The sequence below is a fragment of the Bos taurus genome, chromosome 1 (genome assembly GCF_002263795.3).
Source record: "Bos taurus isolate L1 Dominette 01449 registration number 42190680 breed Hereford chromosome 1, ARS-UCD2.0, whole genome shotgun sequence".
NCBI classification, from domain to species: domain Eukaryota; kingdom Metazoa; phylum Chordata; class Mammalia; order Artiodactyla; family Bovidae; genus Bos; species Bos taurus.
In genome coordinates this window covers 116,668,568-116,686,354 of record NC_037328.1, presented here as the reverse complement: position 1 = coordinate 116,686,354, position 17,787 = coordinate 116,668,568, and the positions used below count along the sequence as shown (strand labels likewise).

At 38.4% G+C, this 17,787-nt stretch overlaps 1 protein-coding gene across 10 annotated transcripts in view; it reads left to right on the top strand.

Moving 5' to 3' along the window:
* The window catches only part of MED12L (mediator complex subunit 12L), a 362,689-nt gene that overhangs the window by 331,201 nt on the left and 13,701 nt on the right, over positions 1–17,787 (top strand). For 9 of the 10 annotated variants that reach the window (XM_024990948.2, XM_005201810.5, XM_059885773.1 and 6 more), the window contains 2 exons: positions 863–1,074; positions 16,375–16,464. In XM_024990948.2, the coding sequence (XP_024846716.1) occupies positions 863–1,074; positions 16,375–16,464 (302 nt within the window). Of the gene's footprint in view, positions 1–862; positions 1,075–16,374; positions 16,465–16,827; positions 16,925–17,787 lie in introns of all 10 variants that reach the window. The other variant, XM_024990959.2, reaches the window with a different exon arrangement.

The window sequence follows — 17,787 nt, the reverse complement described above, 5'->3', positions numbered from 1 at the left end:
ATATGTTAAGGTTTTCATTTGCTTTTTTTAGCCTCACCATAATTGACATTTCTTATTTATTTTAGCTATGCACTTCAAAAAAGATGTGTTTTGTCTCTGGAATCGTGGTATTTGAAGTTTCCAAGCATTTCAAGTTTTTGAAGTATTGTCATGCCTCTCTACCACAAAATAGGCATTTTTATTTTGCTGTGTTAAAAAAACGTAAATACCATGAACATCAAAAGGGTCTCTCTGCCCGGCTTAGCACACTTGACAAAGTACACCACAAAAGGCAGCACATCTTGTGAAAGTAACGTGTTCCCGGGCTTCCCAGGTGGTGCTAGTGGTAAAGGCCCTGCCTGCCAGCGCAGTAGATGTAAGAGACGTGGGTTCCATCCCTGGGTCCGGAAGATCCCCTGGAGGAGGGTATGGCAGCTCACCGCAGTATTCTTGCCTGGAGGATCCCGTGGACAGAGGAGCCTCGTGGGCTATAGTCCATAGGATCAGAGAGTCAACCATGACTGAAGCGACTTAGCACAGCATAACACAACATGTTCTTGGGGGCCTCACATAATTTAAAACCCACATGATTCTGAAATTGTACCAAGGATTTTGGATCTCAGGTGTTTCACTTTACCAAGCAAAGTGGGCCCTCTGATAAGTCATTCAAATAGTATAATTCACTGGACATCACTCTTCCCATTGTCTGGAATTTATGCAATTTGTAACTGATCTTTCAAATTTGTAGAGGGTGGGGCAGTGCTCTACTTCCCAGTGTGCTCCTACAAGGAGGCTCAGAAGGTGAGATTTCTGTGTTTTGATAAAATCAGGAAGAGTTGCATCCGCATGCGCAGAAAGCCCTTCCTTCTGGTTGCTTTTGTAGGTGGCTCCCGGTTGGACCCCGCTGGCTCCTTCGTCCCCACCAACACCAAGCAAGCTTTGTCCAACATGCTCCAGCGGCGCTCGGGGGCCATGATGCAGCCGCCCTCTCTGCATGCCATCACATCGCAGCAGCAGTTGATACAGATGAAGCTTCTGCAGCAGCAGCAGCAACAGCGGCTTCTCAGGCAAGCCCAGACGCGGCCTTTCCAACAGGTTTGTCCAGATCAGCAGTGTCTTCCGCATTTCATTAGTTCCTCTAGCCAGGAATGGGTGTGGGCGTGTGACTGATTCTTCCTGTGTGGGCATCCCTGACTACCTGTGAGAGTGCACGTATATCTCTCCTGTACAGGTTTATACATACTTCTCCCCTCCTTGTATTTTACCATCATCATTGATCAAAAAAGAACTTGAAATGTCTTAAGTTGGTTAAAAGTATGCCTGAAAGCAAAAAGAAGAGCTAATGATTTTCTGATCACTTATAAGCGGCAAGACTTTTATCTTTGAGATGACCTTATCTGAGCCCTCACTCCTGTTATAATCATCATACTCTGTGCTCCTTTGAGCTATGCTTTAATGATTCATTCATTATTTGCTGTATTACTTTGAAGTTGTATCTCTGAAGCACTGATGTTCCTTAGGCTTTCTCCTACAGTGCTCTGCATTGCCCTGACTCTGGCTTCATACTTCTGGCTATATACCTCACCAATATCTATAGAAGGCAAAGAGTAGACTACAAGTAACAGTCAGGATATGGATATCTTTAATTATTAATTTGTATTATTTCTATTTGTATGTCCTGTAAAAATAGAAATAATTTTTATTTTTTCCCTAATTTTTTTTAATGTTCAGGATAATAGTGGTTGTTTAACAAAGCATTGGTGGAAGTCACACAAAACTTCATACGGACTCAAACTACAAATCTGCACAAATACATTAAAGCAAAAAGAAGGAAGTGAGAATATGACTTTTTCTTTTGGTTTCTGTATTCATTTTGTGTTTTCCAAGTTTTCTTAGGAAAATTGCACTTTGATGATGCTAATGATAGCTGCTAACACCAAGAGAGCACTTACTATTTGCCCAAACACTTGTACGCATTGCACTTTGATGTACTGATTATCTTAGATCTCACAGCAGTCCTAGGAGTAAGGTACTTTATGATCCATAAAGGCAGTAGCCAATCTACAAGTGCATCCTGCTCTAAGAACAACCACAGGTTTTCAAATTAGCAAGGAATTCCAATGCTTTTAGAAATGGTCTTTGTATTTGGAGTAACTTTCTAAACGTACCTCCATTGTACAACTTACAGCATGTCCACATTCAGTCCACTTAGTGATTTGGGGCATAGGAGTGGTAGGGTTAGGTGTGCAGTCTTAACAGAGATCCATTAAACAAATTTTTTTTTTAACCCTTAAGAAGGACAGGAGAGAGCAGTCTAGTTTGAACCACACAAGAATGTAAACAGCAGTCACAGTATGCTCATTTCCCCCGACCTCCCAGGGAGATCTGATTGTTCAGACTCCCTGGGTATTAGGAAAGATGGGCCCAAGTTGCTTCTTACACAGAAATGATGAGAATTTGATGAAAATATTTTAAAAGCCTTGGTTTTTCTCTAAACAACAAGTTTGGAGTCATTCAAAACCTCATTGGGATTTTAGCTCTTTCTGAGGATGAACAAAAATAGTTACACCACTGTTTCCAATCCTCAAGGAGAAAAAATTTACTAGAAGCTAAGTAATCACTCCACTAGAATGAATTCATCTCCCTTTTAAAGTAATAGAAACCTAAGTAAAATTTACCCTCCATTAAGTATGTTTTTTTCTTATCTACTTTTCTATCACAAGGTGTTATTTGACTTATTAATAGACAACTTTCAGACTGTTACTGGCGAGTTCAGTTTTGAATTTCTCCTAAGTGGTTCTTAACATTGGGGAGCAGCTCGCCAGCCTGGTTATAGGTGAAACGTCTGTCCTCAAAAATTCACTTCCTGATATCAGCCATGAGAAGCAGTTTCCCCTGAAGCAAAAGACTTTTTTAAAAAGGGAATTCAGTGAAAAAATCTTCATGTATTCAAAAATGTCTTTGCATATTTGGAGGTAGATTTATGACCTAAAATGTACCTATAGGACCCCATTATTAACACCACTCAAAAATACCTGTTACTCTATTCTTTTATGGGCTTCTCAGGTGGCGCTAGAGGTAAAAAAAATCCAGCTGCCAGTGCAGGAGACTGAAGAGACACGGGTTCCATCCCTGGGTCTGGAAGATCCCCTGGAGAAGGAAATGGCAACCCACTCTAGTATTCTTGCCTAGAGAATCACATGGACAGAGGAGCCTGGCAGGCTACGGTCCGTAGGGTCGCGCAGAGTCGACACAACTGAAGTGACTTAGCATGGCATTCTTTTATACTGTCTAGGGTTGTACAGCTTATACCAACAGGAATTAACTGATAATTTGTTAACTGATTCTTCTGTAGTAATTTTATCACATCTTAGGTTTTTCTTTTCTCTTTTCTTTTTCCCCTTGAGAAGTCAGGAGTTCTTTCTTCAAGTAGTAAAAGCTCAGCTGCACAGCGGTGATTGTATTGGCATACCTTGTTTAGTTGTGCTTTGCTTTGTTGTACTTCACAGATATTGCACTTACTACAAATTGAAGGTTTGTAAGTAAGTACAGATTGACAACCCTGCATTGAACAAGTCTCAGGACTGTTTCTCCAACAGCATTTGCTCACTTTCTGTCTCTCTGTTAACATTTTAGTAGTTCTTGCAATATTTCAACTGTTATTATTATTATATTTGTTATGGTGATCTGTGATTAGTGATCTGTGTTATTTCTATGACTCTCTGAAGGCTCAGATGGTTACAATTTTTTAGCAATAAAGTATTTCTTAATTAAAACGTTTTTAAAAGACACAATACTGTTGCTCACTTACTAGATTATGGTGTGGCTTATTTTTAAAATTTTTATTGATTTAATTTTGACTGCTCTGGGTTTTTGTTGCTGCACCTGGGCTTCCTCTTGCTGTAGCAAGCAGGGGCTACTCTCTAGCTGTGGTCCTTGAGCTTCTCTCGTTGCAGAGCCTGGGCCCGAGAGTGTGCCAGCTTCAGTAGTTGTAGCTCATGGGATTAGCTGCCCTGCGGCATGTGGTATCTTCCTGGACCAGGGATCGAACCCACATCCCCTGCATTGGCAAGCGGATTCTTAACCACAGGACCACCAGGGAAGTCCTACAGTATAGTTTGAATATAACCTTTAGATGCACAGGAAAATAAAAAAATTCAGATGACTCCCATTATCCAGGGATATTCCCAACCCGGGGATTGAACCCTCATCTCTTGGGTCTCCTGCATTGGCAGGCCGGTTTTTTACCACCAGGGTCACATGCGAGGCCCTACTTTATTGCAGCATTCGCTTTATTGCTGTGATCTAAAACCAAATCCACAGTATCTCCAAGGTATGCCTGTATGATAGTCACCTCTACTCCTCTCCTATATTCTTTTTTAACAGAAGCAGGCATTTTTTTTTCCTACCTCATCATTCTTTAAGTGTTGGCTAATCAAGAGAAATAGTATTCTTTAAAGGAAGAGGAATGCATACATGATCAGACACAGGGTGGAGTGGTCCTCCATAGAGCAGATGAGATTGTATGTAGCATTTCTAGAACGCCTGCACCAAAGAGGTTCTGAGGGAAATGTTAGCACCTTTTCTTTCTCCCAGTAGATCATGGATTAATATACATAGACTCTAGCTACATATGGTATTGTGGCAGAAAACAAATTTTCATGTAATCTTTAAAAAGGTAGAATTATATGGAATATAAGTGATATTGATACATTGTTTTCATATTTTATTCTTGATGCAGTTAGCTGTTTTCTAGTAAGTACTGACCTATGTGCTTCATAGTAAGAAAAGTTGATTCTGATTTTGGCAGCAACATTTTCTCAATTTAAATGCATACACAAAATGTGATTCTCTCTAGCTGTTTAAAACTTGTGTTTTTTTTCCTTTCTCAGTTTTTGGCTTCTTTTAGAGAAGATGAAATAGGTATCATTTTCCTCCTTATCTTACCAATTTCCTAATTACAGAAATCCAACAAGCTTGATGGAGAATTTCAAATTATCTTAGCTTTCAAAATTGATCTTAGTATTGTGACAGATCCTTTGAAAGACTAACCGGTTCCTCCAAACCTTGGATGTGACTGCTCTTTCGGCTGGCTGTACAATGACACCCTACCCCCCACCCCTCTAGCTAGCTGACCCTCTCTTCTTAGCTCAAGCATTGGGTCTTTATAATACTTGTATCATTTCATTTACTGAGCAGAGGGTAGAAATCTATGAGATGTTTGTTGAATGAATTCATATTTTGAGCAGCTATTTCCAGAACCCTGAAACAAATATTTATTTATGTTGACTGTGCTGAGTCTTTGTTGCAGCGAGCAGAGGCTGCTCTCTAGTTGCAGCGCACTGGCTTCTCACTGCAGTGGCCTCTCTCGTTGCAGAGCACAGGCTTCAGGAGGAGCGGACTTGGTAGCTGTGGCATGCTGACTTAGTTGCTCCATGACATGTGGGATCTTTATGGACCAAGGATAGAACCCATGTCTCATGTTGGCAGGTAGATTCTTAACCACTGGACCACCAGGGAATTCCAACCCTGGAGCATCTTTAGCAACCTTAATCCTTAGCAATGTGATTTTTATCCACAAATTCATCTTGTAGCTCTTCCTTTGAGTGCTTCCAGAAACTCTTCTCAACAGTAACCTCTGCTATGCTTGTTTTGATAACATAGATGGGGCAGAGAAGGCCCAAGCTCTTGAATTCCAGATGTGGCTCAGACCTGGTAGAGTCATCCTAGCCTCTTTCCATCTAATGGAGAGAGTTGATGTGTAATGGAATCTCTAGCCTTAGATGGTGCATGAGGAAAACTAGAGTCCCATTATAAAGTAACTGATTCTGCTTCAGAGGCTGAATATATCAGCTTCAGTTGGTCATGCAGTTTTCTGTTATGAACCATCTTACATTTCCTCAGGAATATATTAATAGTGTTGTATATTAACACTAGTGCTAGAAAAATGGTGCTAAATATACAATAACATGGATGTTATTAGGTATTGTTAATCAAATTATTTGATGTAATGACTTATTATAATCAAATGTATTTTCTTATGGCTTTAGTGCATATTGACATGCATAAAGATGTTTTGGCAAGGAAACTTGTTTTTATTTTTCCCAGTTACAGTCTTCATCCAGTAAAGTAAAAATGCTCTCCCTCCATTCCTTACTCAGTGTCCCTTATTGAAATGAGACCCAGTGTCATGATTTCTGTCATCTTTCTGCTCCAGAGGCTCATCTATAAAATGGAGCTAATATGACACTTGCTTCATAGGCTTCTTGTGAAATTAATGATTTAACGTGTGTAACAGCCCTCAGAACAGTGGCTACCTTATAGTGTGTTCTCAAAAAATGTCAGGTGCTATACTTCATGTTACTGTTTTATTAATATTATTTTATGGTTGTATTATTTCAGAGGAAATCCTTGCCCCATAAAAATGATCTTTATTTTCTTAAATATGTTAAGGACTAAAAATAAATGTACATCCAATGCTTTACTTGCATAATTACATTCATTGTCCTATTATGACTGGTACTTAGTGGAAACCAGTAGAAGAGACCAAGAAAAAGAAACATTGTTTAGCTTTCCTAATAGTCATTTTGGCTTCTTGGAGCATTATGTTTTTACGATCTAAATTCTGTGATACAAACTTTAGAACAGTGATTCCAATTTCACTATTAAAAGTATTACTGTTGTATTTTATTTCCCACATATTCCATGAGAAACTATTGTAAAATATAGAATTTTGGTTATAATAATGCCAAATGCTGCTTAAATTGTTTTCCAGTTACCTTTTTATTATTTCTCATATTTGTCTTCTGATAGGAGATACCTACCTTCCCCACCCCCACCATATCAACCTTTTAGGGAAGAGGGTTTTGAAGGGAATTTTAAGCTTTGACACAGGAAGAGGACCTAATTTTCTACCTTGATTTACGATATCACTTAATCCTGATTTCTCCTTTTCAGTGTACACAGTCCTCTTGTGTTCTTTGGAATAATGCTAGAGAGTTTGAGAGTCCAGTGAAAGATAGACAGAAGTTATGTTTATCTTAATTTGACTGAGCAGATTTGGAAGAAAGCAATTCACTGCTGGCTGTAAATAATGAGTCCTAAGGATATTCGTGACATTAAAGAGGAGGATTTCTGCCAGGCAAAAATGATGTGCTCAGTTATAGCATATGGTTACTTGGATATCCTGAAGTTGGCACTTGGTTTGCTTGTTCTCATGTTGGCGTTGGATAAGAACTGAAGAGTGCAGCGCCTTACAGAAAGTCTTATTATCACCTGCCCCTGCCGGCAAGCATGGCTGGGCTCAAGAGAAGGCTTGGAGACCCTCCCAGAAACTGTGTGGAGGAGAGAGGGATTCAACAGGCCCCCGCACCAGCACAGCGCTCTCTGCAGGGAGTCCGGGTCGCCAGCAAGGGGATGGGGCTCCCCGCAATAATGGCAACTGACACCCTTCTAAGATTTTAATGAAAGAACATTGAGTCAGTCAGAGCCTTCCAGAGTTGTTAGCGCGTTGGCAGAAGTGACCCTGTAACATCCTGAAAACAGGCCTCTCGGATTGATAGAGCCCATTTAAGTTAAGCAGCATCCTTTTTATCTGGTAACTGATCTCCCTTACGGATGTGGTATCACCTTGGTGTATGTTTCCTTCCTCTGATCTTTCACTCCTCCTCACTCTCTAGCAGTGTCTCTCAAACATACAAGGTTAGATAATAGAGCAAACACTTGTATACTTACCACCTAATTTTATTAAATAATAATGTTCTGCCACATTTGCTCTAGATTTTTTTTTTTTTTTAACATAAATACGATAGACATGGATGAGGCCCCTGGTTTCCTGCCATTTCCTTTCTTTCCTGTGAAGATGTAGTCATTATCATGAATTTGTGTTTCTCTTTCTTATTAATGTTTTTATATTTTTGCTACTTATTTTTGCATCCATTGATACAAACATTATATAATATCACCTTCAGATTTATGGCCTCACATAGGTATTATTGTATTGTTTTTTATCTTTTTAATGTTGACTAATTTTGAATTATATCTACTTTGTTATACTTACTTGATTTTATTTGCTTGTCTGCTCAGGTGCTGTTTCATGATGAGTGTTAACATTTATTCATTCTGTTAATGATCATTTAAGTTATTTCCAATTTTTTGTTACTGTTAACCATGCTACAGTAAACATTTTTGTACACTTCTGTTTGTGCAGAGTTTCAGGGTATGTATGTGGAAGTAGAAGTGGAGATTTAATTTCCAAAGTGGTAGTGATTCCCATCAGTTATAAATGAGTGTTTTACTTTCTCCGCATCTTCACTAAACTTTGATTAACCTTTAATTTTCTCACTCAGAGCTGCTGAAATGGTATTGTATTATGACATTTTAATTTGCACTTTCTGATTACCTGTGAGGTTAGGCATGTTTTATAACTCTACTAGCTATTTAAATTTTCCCTTCTGCAATTTATCAGATTGTATAATTTGAACATATTTCAAAATAATTTGGTTCTTATTTGGTAAAGGTATGCAGATCAATCTTATTGAAACAAATCTTGAGTTTTGACACGAATCCTTCATGAACTTACTCAGAGACTATGATTTTTATACATCTCAGTGACAAAAATGAGCTTATGAAAACAAAACCCACTGAGCTAGTAAATATGCCCTAACAGCTATCACTTTGTTCCTAGGGTGGAAACTGTGTCCAGAAAAGTGAATGCTCTGCTTATTACTTAATAGCTGGTATTTCTCTATTTACTTGGATGATGAGGAAGTAATTTGATGAAATTATGATTGTGCAAATATAATGATCCTGAAGATAGTGTACACAGCTTGATTTTTATGAATGGAATGAAGATAGGGGTGATTTTTATGAATGGAATGAAGATAGAAAGTGAACCACTCATATAAAGGTGATAGAGTTGGATATAAGACAAATGAATAGATACAATGAATTATGTACTTACCCCTAAAATGGTGAGAATAGGTATTATTTGCTTGGGAAATTCCTCCTGTTATTTCTAGTTCTTATTATAGTAAACTGCTTTTTTTTCAATTAAGGTTGTGAATATTTTATGTCATCGCTATTTCTAAACCTCAGTGAACAGAAAAACTTTAATATCTCAAACAAAATGTCACTTAGAATCTATTTATAAAAATGATTAAGCAAGGAAATCATTGACTTGAAAAAGAGGAATATTTTTTCCCCCAGCATGGAGTTTCCTTTTTATTAATAAATTAGATTCCTTGTTAGCGTGTAAGCACTAGAACACTGTAAATAGTTCTTGTCTATTTTGGTTGATTGAATGTGTGGTTAAAGTGATGCTCTGTTTTCGTTTGCATTTACTGGCAATGGAGCAATCTAATGACCTCCTCCAATAATACATGACTTGTTCACTTAATGTCTCATCTGTTTCATGTGACCCAAATGTCCTGAGCTCTTCTCCCCTGATTCTGGGCTGGGAAAGTCTCAGGCACTCTTTGGCTTACACTGGGGGGCCCAGCATCCTTTTGTTTTGGGAAGTTATCTGGTTCTGATCGCTTCTCTACTTCCTGTCTGTCCCCATTTAACCTCCAGGTTGTGGTACTACTCCGTTACGTGACTGTTGTCATGTTATTTGTGTCCCAGCCCATGGTGATATTGTTTGGCATATAAATTAATATAACCTATCTTAGGGCCTGGGGTTTTAAGTCTTGACTCCCTGAAATATTGTTTTGAGATGAACTGATTCTTATGTGTTTTGGCTACCCACATCATTAGGCTAAAAAATCTTATCTGTATTGTCTGCCGTTTTCTTGCTGTCCCCTTTCTGTAGGACTTCTGTAACTCTGCTGTCTCCCTTCTGGAAGACTTTGACAACATAATGGTAACACCCCTGCTGTCATTCCTTATACTTTCTTTTCTTTCTTTCTTTCTTTTTTTTTTTTTAAATTAAGTAAATGTTTATAGCATTACTCTTTGAACATCAAAATGAGAAGCAGGTTATTCCTCTATAGCTGGTAATAATTACAGTCTTCATTTCACTGTTACTCACTTGGTTTATGTTTGAAACCATGACACAAAATCATGAATGCATTGCCCATGTTCACTTCAACAGAATTTATTTCTGGAAGTTGTCCCCTTTGATTGCCTCGTGCTTCCCATCATATATGTGTATGGTATAGAAACCAGTGAACGATTGTGTCCTGGGCTTGGGAACATAGGCAAGTTCGTGCACCATCATCTCAGTCCCACTTTCAAACCCATCTATTCCTGAGCTCTTGCTTCTCTCTGTGGTAACTCAACATCATTAGTGGAGGAACGCATGGCATGCTGACTCATAGGCCAATGCAAGATAATGAAAACTGTGGTTATGACAATGCCCTACTCATCACATCCCACTCACTGGTTCTTCCTAAATTCTCAACAGAACCCATCATCTCTGTTTTCTTTCCGGTATGGAGAAGATTTTTTTTTTTTTTTTGAGCATAGGTCTTGTGCATGCATGTCATAAGACCTCATCTCTACTGCTTTGCCTGGGCTAGCTAAGAATGCATGTTTTGCATTAAATTACTTATAGGTTTTTATATCAGGTAGCCAACCCACAACATAAACCCAAGAAGCATTAGAATAAAACAGAGCACACATCTCAGATGTGAATGTAAGTCAACTTGTTTCACTACGAATTTAATGGGTAACATTTTCTGTACATTGGTGAACATATCCTTAACTGCAAATACAACTTTGACAATATTTAGGTGATGAAATACTGCCATGTAGGCAATTTCATTAATTGTTCTTTAGGCAGAGGAAAGTTTGCAGACTTTTCTGAAAACAATTTTTCTATCAGTTTTTCCTGAGATTTGTAGTATACAGAGAGCAAGCAAAGTTTCTGTTTGTTTAAAAACTTGAATTAAACTATCAGATTTTAAAATACTTGCATATAGTTTATGTTTGCTGTAGGGCAATTATTGTTCAGATGATAATGTAATTTAAACAATATAATTTGCATTTATCATTGATTTTACTTTTTAAAAAAATAGACAAAATATTTTATTCATCAAGTATTTAAAGTCAGAGTTATATATAACCTACATATTCATTCAAATAAATGGAAACGTGTGTATACATCTTTGCTGTCATTTCACTATTCTTATCTTTCTTTAATAGTCTCCAATATTAGAAATTTAATGAATGCATTATTCAACTAATCAATATGCTCTAGTCATCATTTATGAGCACACTAACAGTTGTTTATTGTTGTTTAGGTTTATTATTGAAGTGTGTTTATTTCAAAATGAACCTGTTTGTGCCAGTAGTTAATGTTACTGTTAATTGATCACCAACTGAGTTATATTTGATGTGAAAGCTTTATGAAAGAATCAAGCACAATGGTCAGCAAGACCTCTTTTAATTAAAGAATTTTCTATGTATCTTTGTCTGCAATCAAAATATACCCATGTAATGTGATGCCAAAGCTTTTAGTTCACACCATTTGTTGTTTAACCTTGGACACCGTTACTCAGGACCTTCCAAACAAGTAGTTTGAAACATTACCCACTGGTTCTCAGTGGGTGACCTTTATTATTATTATTCCTAAATCAGCATTTTCAGAAACACAGAACAGCATTTTCAGAGTCATAAAATCTGGCTGTGGTTTTCAGGTACAACACTTCTCTCTCCTTACAACCCTTAAATAGTATTGGCAAGTTACTAAATAGGAATTTGAAAATATCATTACTAGTGAATTGAGTGGAGAGAAGTTTCCTGATCCTGAAGTGCTGCTGATTGTAATGCTTACTGCCTGCTAATTGAAGTCATAACCAATTCTCTTGTAGAAAGAAAGCCTCACATTTTCTCAGTTGACTCAGAGTGAAGTAATGAAAAGAAGAAGACCCAGAAGATTGAAAATAGTCTTTGAGGATGATTTATCACAAATGTTAAACCTACTGCATTCATTCGTTTCCAGTCACGCAGGAGGTTTTCAGCCTACGTCTGTCTGAGCTCAGATACTCTCTTGTCTAATTAAAAATAAAGCAGTAAGAGAGAGGCTTAATCTTATACAGGCCAGGAAGAAGAGTCATTATTGAACAGCACAGCTGTTTAAAAAGTTTTTACGAAGTGGAAATTTTAGAAAATAAAATAGATTGCTATTTCTTATCCAGAGCCAAACCTAAAGCAAAGTGTTTAAAAACAAACATGGTAGGAATTTACCTTGTAGGAATTTACAAGGTAAATTTATCTTGTGGGAATTAACCTTGGGTCTCAGGGTGGAGATGGGTTCATGTAGCTGTCAGAATTGCCCAGTTAACTGTTTCTTACTCCCTTGGCACTTGTAACTTGGGTACCTGAGCCAGGGGAGCTGAAGCCAGACCACAGTGTGGCACCTGACTAGACACAAATGCTCCATCAGAAACCAGCCTCCTGAACTGCCCTTTACACTCACAAAAGCGTGAAGTTAATGTTGCCTCTGATTGTTTCAGTTAAGCGGAAGGAGAGGGCAGTTGAGCTACTACTCTCTAGGTACTAATAAAACGAAAGAAGAAATCATTAGAATGACAGATGCTAAGAATTGAATTGAAAAGTGAGTTTTTAAAACAAAAGATGATACTCAAAAACATGGGGCACTTGAAAGCACTTGGTAAACTAATTTATGCTGAGATATAAATCTCAATTTACCTCTGGATCTCTTCTTTAGCAGATAAACTAAATTAAATCTTAGATTTCCTCAATAGATATTTATTGAGCACTTACTATATGCCAGATACAGTGCTAGGAACTGATCTTGTTTTAATGAAATAAAGCCTAGATAGTTTTCCGAAAATAGCAGATAAACGGATTGCATGTGACAAAGGTGAGCCTAAGTCCTGATTTGCCAGGAGTGGTCTCTGCTCTGCTCCCGTGGCCTGTCCCACCGGTTTGGACGATACGTTATGAATGCATATGCATATGAATGCATATGAATGCATCCCCTTCCTGAATGCAGCCAAACCATCCTATTAATATTTTAAGACTTTTACTAACTTCCAGTTTCTAGTTCTCTTATTCCCACATTGGAGGATTGGTCCTCATTCAGCATCTTTTTAAGTTAAACTCCAAGAGATAGTGAAGGACAGGGAAGCCTGGCGTGCTGCAGTCTGGGGGTCTCAAAGAGTCAGACGCAACTGAGCGGCTGAACAACAACAAAAACAACAAAAGTTACTAAACAACTTCTTGGTTGTCTATTCTTTACTCAACAGATTGAATATCTCTACAAATTGAAGTAATTTGTTCCTGGCATTATTCTGGGAGAAACAAGATAACAGCAGGAGGTCATTTCAGTTTGGAAAAAGAGGGATATTTTTCGATCAGGGCAAATAGGACTATAAAGCCCTTAGGGAGTGCTGGCTGATGTGAGGTATTTGTGATTTGCTCAGGGAGACTATTGAATGTTAGAACCCTTACCTCCTGCACTTAAGGAGTGAGTTGGGCAAAAAATAGCATTGGGAAGAAACACAGTCTATTTATAAATAAGCAGTTTACCTTTGGACTAAAAGTGGTTCACTGAAGAATGCATGAATTATAGAAATTACCCCTTCTTGCTTTGTTTTCAAAGTTACAATGCTTTTTCTTGAATGTTAATTTTATGATTTTAAAAATGGAAATAGTTTACAATACATATTTCTTAAATTTCCACAGTCTCAACTATTTGTCAATAAAAGAATGTTGCCCAGTAACTCAGATACTTACCCTGTTAGTGTTTTGGTCCTTCTGTCCCCCCACATGTAAGTCAGTTTCTTTTATAAGATTCTTTAGGAAGCAAAGGAAGAGTGAAGAGCTAGAAAAGATCTGTAGATCTTATCTTGTTTACCTCTAAGCCAAAAAAGGGCATGGGCATTTTAGACCACTTAGGAATCTCAAGGTTCTAACTCACATAAATAATTTTTTGTTCTTTTCTTGTGTAAAAGTGATAATTTACATATGTTGTCCCCACTAAGAAGCACAGCAGTATGTTTCAGGGACTTTGGATGATGCTGTGAGCGAGCAGATTCGAGAACTGTCATGTAAAGATCTGGTTGATTTAATGACTCCCTGGCTTAGTGTTTGGAGGATTGAGCGCTACTTGGATAGGTCAGGGTGATCCTTGTATGCTCTGGATGGCCACACTGCCCTGACATGTGCTCTCCTAGACTAGGGAGCTTGGGGTATTTTTCTGTGGAAGTAGTGACAGATTTTTTTCTTGGGCTCCAGAGTCACTGCAGGCGGAGACTGCAGTAACAAAATTAAAAGATGCTTGCTCCTTGGAAGAAAAGTTGTGACAGACCTCGACAGTGTATTATAAAGCAGAGACATCACTTTGCCGACAAAGGTCTATCTAGCCCAAGCTGTGGTTTTTCTAGTAGTTATGTATGGATGTGAGAGTTGGACAATGAAGGTTGAACGCCGAAGAGTTGATGCTTTTGAATTGTGGTGCTGGAGGAGACTCTTGAGATTCCCTTGGACAGAAAAGAGATCAAACCAGTCAATCCCAAAGGAAATCAACCTTGAATATTCACTGGCTGACTGATGCTGAAGCTTAAGCTCCAATACTTTGGCCAGCTGATGTGAAGAGCTGACTCATTGGAAAAGACCCTGATGCTGGGAAAGACTGAGGGCAGGAGGAGAAAGAGGCAACAGAGGATGAGATGGTTGGATGGCATCATTGATACAATGGACATGAGTCTGAGCAAACTCCACAAGACCGTGAAAGACAAGGAAGCTTGGCATGCTGCAGTTCACGGTGTCGCAAAAGTCAGACACGACTCAGCGACTGAACAACAATAAGCAAATAGAGATATAATTACACTTAGTAAATTAATCAGCTAGAATCTCAGAGTATCATCATGGTACCCACACTGGAATGTTACATTCTTGTTGAAGCTGTTATATATAGATACCATAGTAGATACTTTCAGAAATTTATGTTTGGTCCATGTATGTGTGGTCAGTCACCTTAGGAGAGGCCAAAGTTTCTTAACTGCCCTCAAGTGATTTTATATGTGGGGATCAGAGAAAAATGCTTCACCATCTGATGTATGCATTCATTTCAGAATCTCACTAACAAGTCTTAATAAAGATTATCCTTTTGTTTTCTTATTGGGGTGAATTTAAGAGGCTATATGTCCTTAAAGAATAAGCACCAGATGAAATTTTAAGTATTTTCATTCTTGATATCACATATGAAGGCATCTTATCATCATGGAGAAAACCCTGGGCTCTGGAGGCAGGCTCACGTAGGCGCTAAGGGCTTGGCCATGTTTAACCGGGTGAGTTTGCTAAGCTGCCTAGGCTCTCTGAGCCTGACTTTTCGTACCTGAAGAAAATGGGGACTAAGTTCCCTCCCTGCAGAGTTCCTGTGAGAAAATGGAGATATGAATAAGAAGCCTAGTCCCTGGCATATAATAGGTGCCTAATAAGTGTTGGTGTTTTCCCTCTTAAGCTAAATGTTTATACCTTTTTTTCCTGCCAGAAATATCTGTGCTTCTTTCCAAGAACATTAAAATTGGTTTTACATTACTATATTTTAACACTTTAAAAAAAATGAGAACATCTAGAATATAAAATGATACTAAAATATCCTAGAATAAATCCTATTTCTTTATAATTAGTAAGTCCTGGAGAAAACCAAGGGATGGTCAGAAGTTAGTCCTCTTTCTATGATTAATACTGCACACTTCTGTGAAGTGGCTTCTGCTGCCAAAACAAAATACATATAGCTGCTTTTAGGAATATAGTTTCCCCAGGCGAAAACATGTATTAAATTAAGGCTGGTGAACAGATGTTAATTGGTTTTATTTTATATTGCAGTTGGTTAGAATTGCATTTGATACTAACTTATTATAAAATTTAATTGGTTCTATTGGTTATTAGAGTCATAAAAGATAACCAAATTCTTCCCTTGCATACTTGGCTAAATAGGCAATTTTTAGGTCCCTCTGAAGGAATATCATTAAAAAGTCATGAAGATGTATATGCCATTTGTATGTATGTATGTACCACGTGTTCTCTTAATCGATGGGCACAGGATGAGGCAAGTATGTGGTTTCAGATTTCACACTTAAGAAACTCATGCCTTTTACTCTAAAGGGGCCTTTGTATCCTGGAGTGTACAGGAAAGCTGTCTCAGATTCTCTCTGATGAGCAGACCATTGAATATTTTGACTTGTGTGTATGTATGTCTTATCATCTGGGATAGCTGTAGTCTTCTTTGGAAGAAATAGTAAGTGTGACAATCTCTAGTGTCAATAGGAAATTGATGAGAAATAGTATTTAACACCATTTGGAATCTGCAAGTGCTGTTCTCACGTAAGGTTTGGTGTCATGGGTTTTTGGGGTTATGAACCAAGAGCTCGAATCACCCTTGCTGTTATGATCAAGAGCCACCTCGGCTTTGTTTTCCAGGGCCAGCCAGGGGACCAGGCTGCTCTCTTTGCTGCTCAGGCACGGCCCTCCCCTCAGCTCCCCCAGTATCCAGGACTGCAGCAAGCACAGGTACCCATGTTTGCTTTGTAGATGCTACTGGGATTTTTAATGCTCTTTATTTGAAGGGGGGAACCAAGTAAGTAGGGTATCAGTTCCCTTATGGGGTATGGAACTTAGTCACATCTTCTGCCTATAGATTATAATTGACATTTCACAGAAATCTTTACCAGTGATTACTAAACAAGTCCGGGGGTTGATTAAAGGGCATAAAACATTTTAGGAAATTGTTAGAATTAGAAATGAATTAGAAATGTCAATTCATAACTTTATGTTAATAATGATGATGGATATTGAAATGGTTATTAGTCCTATCGTACTTACATTGTAATACATAATGATGTAATTTATGATGGAATTTTATGATATTCAAAGATAACTTCGAAGAGGAATCATGGTAGAATAAGAAGAAAATCGACCTTGGCATCACACCTTGACAAAATTCCTGACAACCTCTAAGCTGTGTAACATTGTGAGAGTTACTCTAAGTCTTGATTTCTGTCTCCGTAAAATAGAAATGAACATTGTGGGGATTTAAGACCACCTATAGAACTAGTGAAACACTAGACACACGGTAGTTATTCAGCAAATGATAGGTTTGCCTTAATATAATGCAAATCTTGAGCTATTTTTTTTTCCTAACAGTTTTGTCATTTCTGCCTCCACATCCTTTTACTCTACCCTTCTCATAATCAGGAAGCCAGGGCTGTTGGCAAGACCTCTAGTTGGGGCCAGCAGTTCACACTGTGTCCACAGCTGAAAGGAAGGCTGAGATTGGCCTTCATGGGCACCAAGCCCCATGGCAGGCTGCATCCCTGCATGCTGTCTGCAGGAAAGTCATTGTCCATCACTCTATCTTCCAAGTCAGCCACTCAGCTACCTCGAAATGTGGTATTTAGAGGACCCGGAGAGTGGTCCTCTTCTACTTTAATCAGCACTCTGTTCTGTATATTATAGATGGTGATCCAGCAGAACCTAAAGCTTTTCATTTACATCAGGTGTCAAGATTTGAAGAAACAGCCACTATATAATGTTGAATGGAGAAATTGAATATCCTGATGGTATTATAGAGTGCTGAGACAGGCTACTGTCCAACCAGAACTCAAGGGTATCAAATAGTCACTAGTGACACCCTCATTGGGCTTTCATGGTGGCTCAGACTACCAGTAAAGAATCTGCCTGCAATGCAGGAGACCCAGGTTCAATCCCTGAGTTGGAAAGATCCCCTGGAGAAGGGAATGGCAACCCACTCCAGTATTCCTGCCTGGAGAATCCCATGGACAGAGGAGCCTGGCAGGCTGCAGTCCATGGGGTCACAAAGAGTCAGACACAACT